The 4,775-nt window shown below is 40.6% G+C and overlaps 1 protein-coding gene across 1 annotated transcript in view; it reads left to right on the top strand.

Moving 5' to 3' along the window:
• Positions 1-1,799: 1,799 nt before the first annotated feature.
• Positions 1,800-4,775, top strand: part of LOC106869899 (uncharacterized) — a 25,345-nt gene continuing 22,369 nt past the window's right edge. Inside the window, exon 1 of the mRNA XM_014915827.2 lies at positions 1,800-2,474. Coding sequence (XP_014771313.1) covers positions 2,452-2,474 — 23 coding nt within the window. The 5' untranslated portion in view covers positions 1,800-2,451. The remainder of the gene's footprint in view (positions 2,475-4,775) is intronic.

Consider the following 4,775-nt stretch of genomic DNA (forward strand, 5'->3'; position numbering starts at 1 on the left):
AAATATATATAACATACAGAAAATTGCACTACTGGGTACTGCACACATTCTACGCAAAACACTATACAGTAAACATAAGAGCACCACAGCAAACCACAGCACATACCCAAGGCGCACAGAGCTGCGCTCGGTAGTGAAGTGAAAGCACGTTATAAAAATAAAACTACTGAACAATAATAATAATAACATCAAAAAATACCTTAGGAATGAGAACCCAGGTTCGAAATTTCCCCAAGACACCTGATGAAGGCTGGAGGGTATATCAGCCGAAATGTTGTGTTAACAACAAACAAGATGAGGACAAATATCCATCAAATGTAAATAATGGAAATAATGGAAATGAATTTGTTGGACTCCTTATTCGTTACAGAGTTAGGGGTCTTATCATAGGGAGAGGGAGAGGGGAAAGGAGGGAGAGGGAGGTGAGAGAGAAAGAGAAATAGGAGGGGGGAGAGAGAGAGAGAGGGAAATTAAAGTTGATTAAACAGATGAGTGGAATGGAAGATATAAATAGTGATGCACAGGAATGGCTGTGTGGTAAAAAAGCTTGATTTCTAACCATATGATAACAACTTTAGTTCCATTGTATAGCACCTTGGACAAGTGAGTGGATTTGGAAGACTATACTAACAATGTCTATCATGTCACCATCCGAATATAGTCAATGCCAGTGCCTCCTGACTGGCTTCCAAGCCAGTGGCACATAAAAAGCACCATTCTGAACATTATCAATGCCAGGGCTGCCTGACTGGCTCCCATGCCAGTGGCATGTACAAAGCATTATTCTGGACGTGGCTGATGCCAGGGCCACATGACCAGCTTCCGTGCCGGAAAAAGCACCCACTACTCTCTCGGAGTGGTTGGTGTTAGGAAGGGCATCCAGCTGTAGAAACGTTGCCAGATCAGACTGGAGCCTGGTGCAGCTGCTGGCTCTCCAGACCTCAGTCAAACCGTCCAACCCATGCCAGCATGGAAAGCAGACGTTAAATGACAACGATGATGATGATGATGGTGATGATGATGATGACGATGATGATGATATATTATATCATCACTACCACCATCATCATAATTTCATTTCTCTCCTCCATGATGACATGGATTGGATACTCTGAGAGGTTCTGAGAGGTCAAGGGACCATGTCTTGTGCCACTGTCTCAAACTGGTCATGGGTTTTTATTGTTAGATGCCTTCCTAGCACCTCACTCCTCTCCCCCCCCCTTCTCTCTCACTATATATTATATATATAGTTGAGTCCTGTCTTGCATCTGATGTAAATGGAAGATTTAATTTGCATCATAATGTATTCGTTAGCAACATGGTTGCTTAATTAATTACTTATGCAAGGCACACCGTAAACTTTGCAAGTTTGCTAAGATTAAATGGCAGATTAAACAACATGTTATGTTATGCGTAAGTTACACACACACACCCATACACAAACACACACATAGTAATATAGATATACATTCATTTATATATATATACATACACACACACACCTAAATATACACGTGTGTGTACATATACATACATAAATTGGTAGTGTAATATGGTATTGGTTTTATTAGCTGCCTGCAGAAGACATCCATATACATTTTTACATACATGCAAGCATGCATCCATCCAAACATACATACATACATACATACACACACATACTCTCTCTCATATACATTTTCATGTGCATATTCCTCCATAAACACATATACAAACAAGTACACACACACACACACACACACACACACACAAATATATATTGTGATGTAGTTTGCGTCCATTCGGCCTGCCTAGCTTTGTGGTTGTTACTGGATTCTACAAAAGTGCACAAAGCTTCTCTCCACCTTTGACCAACACCGTAGAGCTGGATCAACAGTCAGCAGTCAGACATTAGTCCTTAGTCCGTGGACTGAGAGAGAAGGCTAGTCGCACGGCCTCTTGAAAACAAGCAGATCAGTGAGTTTACACATAAGACACACACACACACACACACACACACAAATATATGGACTTAAATATATACTTACAAATATATACATATACACATACATACACACACACACATATACATATTTAAATACACAACCCCTCCACTCATATGCATACATATGTACTTAAATATATACATACAGACATAATTTATAAATATATATTTATACACACAACCCATTGATAACACACACACACACACGTATATATGCACGCACACACACACACACATGTACACACACACCACACACATGTACTTAAATATATACATACAGATATATTTATAAATACATACATACATACATATATATATATATATATATTTATATACACAACCCATCCATTGATAACACACACACATACACACACACACACAATCCTTATGTATAAAGTGACTTTAAACTGAATCAGATGTTTCATAGCAAACTGATGTCCTAAGTCCATTTTTGGTCATTTCGTCCAATGGCAGTCACCGTAAGCATGAGGTAAGTTCAGAATATTATTATATTTTGTTGCTATGGAGACAAAGAGGAATCATAATTCGTATTTGTTTAGCCCCAGGTCGACCTTCATTGGTAAAACCCATGATCAAAGGTGTTCCAGGCATGACTATTCTCCTTTGTATTTCAGTCATAGTATATCTTGGAATGTATTATCCAAAATGTTCTTAGTTTCTTTTTTAAGATGGTACCATACAGTTTTGAGTAAATTTGGTTGCTATTTCTAGCGAATCATCTGCAGAGTAGATTCCTTGTCAAACTGATGGTATATAAGTATTTAGTGGAGGCGCAATGGCCCAGTGGTTAGGGCAGTGGTTGTAGGATCGCGGTTTCGAATCTCAGACCGGGCGTTGTGAGTGTTTATTGAGTGAAAACACCTAAAGCTCCACAAGGCTCCGGCAGGGGATGGTGGCGAACCCTGCTGTGCTCTTTCACCACAACTTTCTCTCACTCTTACTTCCTGTTTCTGTTGTGCCTGTAATTCAAAGGGCCAGCCTTGTCACACTGTGTCACGCTGAATCTCCCCGAGAAATACGTTAAGGGGTACACGTGTCTGTGGAGTGCTCAGCCACTTGCACGTTAATTTCACGAGCAGGCTGTTCCGTTGATCGGATCAACTGGAACCCTCGTCGTCGCAACCGACGGAGTGCCACAATATATTTAGTGATTATAAAGATCAACAGTGTGTGTGTGTGTGTGAGATCATCATCGTCTCATCATCATCATCATCATTTAGTGTCCATTTTCAATGCTGACATGGGTTAGATGGTTTGACCAGGACTAGTAAACTGGAGAGCTACACCAGGTTCCTATCTGATTTTGGCTTGGTTCCTACAGCTGGATGTCCTTAATGCCAACCACTCCAAGAGTGTACCAGATGCTGTGAATGCACGTGTGTTTTTGTGTTAGCCTGAGAGTGTGTGTGAGCGTGTGTGTTTGTCCATGTGTAAACGTATCTGTGAGTATGTGTGTCTGTGTATACATGCATGTTTGCGTGCATGTGTGGGTGCTTACATGTGAGTCTGTGTGAGCCTGCATCTTTGTGCATGTGTGTGTATTTATGTGTGTGTATATATATGTGTGTGTGTGTGTGTGAGTGCATGTGTGGGTATATAGTTGTGTATCTGTGTGTATTCTTTTATTCTTTTACTTGTTTCAGTCATTTGGTTGTGGCCATGCTGGAGCACTGCCTTTAGTCGAACAAATCCACCCCAGGACTTATACTTTGTAAGCCTAGTACTTATTCTATCAGTCTCTTTTGCTAAATCACTAAGTTACGAGGACGTAAACATACCAGCATTGGTTGTCAAGCAATGTTGGGGGGACAAAAACAGACATACAAACACATACATACATACATACATACACACACACACACACACATATACGATGGGCTTCTTTCAGTCTCCGTCTACCAAATCCACTCACAAGGCATTGGTTGGCCTGAGGCTACAGTAGAAGACACTTTATTTTGTATATATGTTTTACTGTTTGTATATGTGTGTGCATGTATTTGTATAAGAGCTTATACATATGTGAGTGAGTGTGTGCATCCATGTATGTGTGTGTGTGTGTGTGTGTGTGTGTGTGTGTGTGCATGTGTGTGTGAGAGTATTCCTTTGCTTGCCCACAAATGGGTGACTGGTTCTGCTCCTATCTTCACAGTTCAGTTGGTTAGAAATAAAGGAAAGATCCAGTTTAAAGGAAAAAATAATAATAAATAAATAGGCACAGCTTTGTGGTTAACACACTTAATTTGTAACTACATGGTTTCAGGTTCAGTCCCACTGTGCAGTACTTTGGGGCAAGTGTGTTCTTCTTTGGCATCAGGCTGTCAAATGCCTTGTGAGTGAATTTTATAGATGGAGACTGTATGGAAGGCTATATATTTATGTATATGTGTATGAAGACAGGGAAAGCCCCCGGCCCATCAGGAATCACTGCAGCGATGCTCAAAATATCTGGCAGTGTTGGCTACAGCCTAGTCACCCGTATTACGAACCAGGTGATACACGAAGGAGTCATACCCAATGACTGGTGTAGCAGCACCATAGTAAACTGCTACAAAGGTAAAGGTGACGCTTTAGACACTAATAATTACAGAGGCATCAAGCTGTTAGATCAGGTTATGAAAGTTACGGAGAGGGTCATAGCCCAACTAATTAGGGAGCAAATCAATTTAGATGAGATGCAGTTTGGGTTCGTGCCAGGTAAAAGCACCACTGATGCCATATTTCTAGTGAGACAGCTGCAGGAGAAATATCTAGCCAAGGATAAACCTCTGTA

This window comes from Octopus bimaculoides, chromosome 1 (genome assembly GCF_001194135.2).
Source record: "Octopus bimaculoides isolate UCB-OBI-ISO-001 chromosome 1, ASM119413v2, whole genome shotgun sequence".
NCBI classification, from domain to species: domain Eukaryota; kingdom Metazoa; phylum Mollusca; class Cephalopoda; order Octopoda; family Octopodidae; genus Octopus; species Octopus bimaculoides.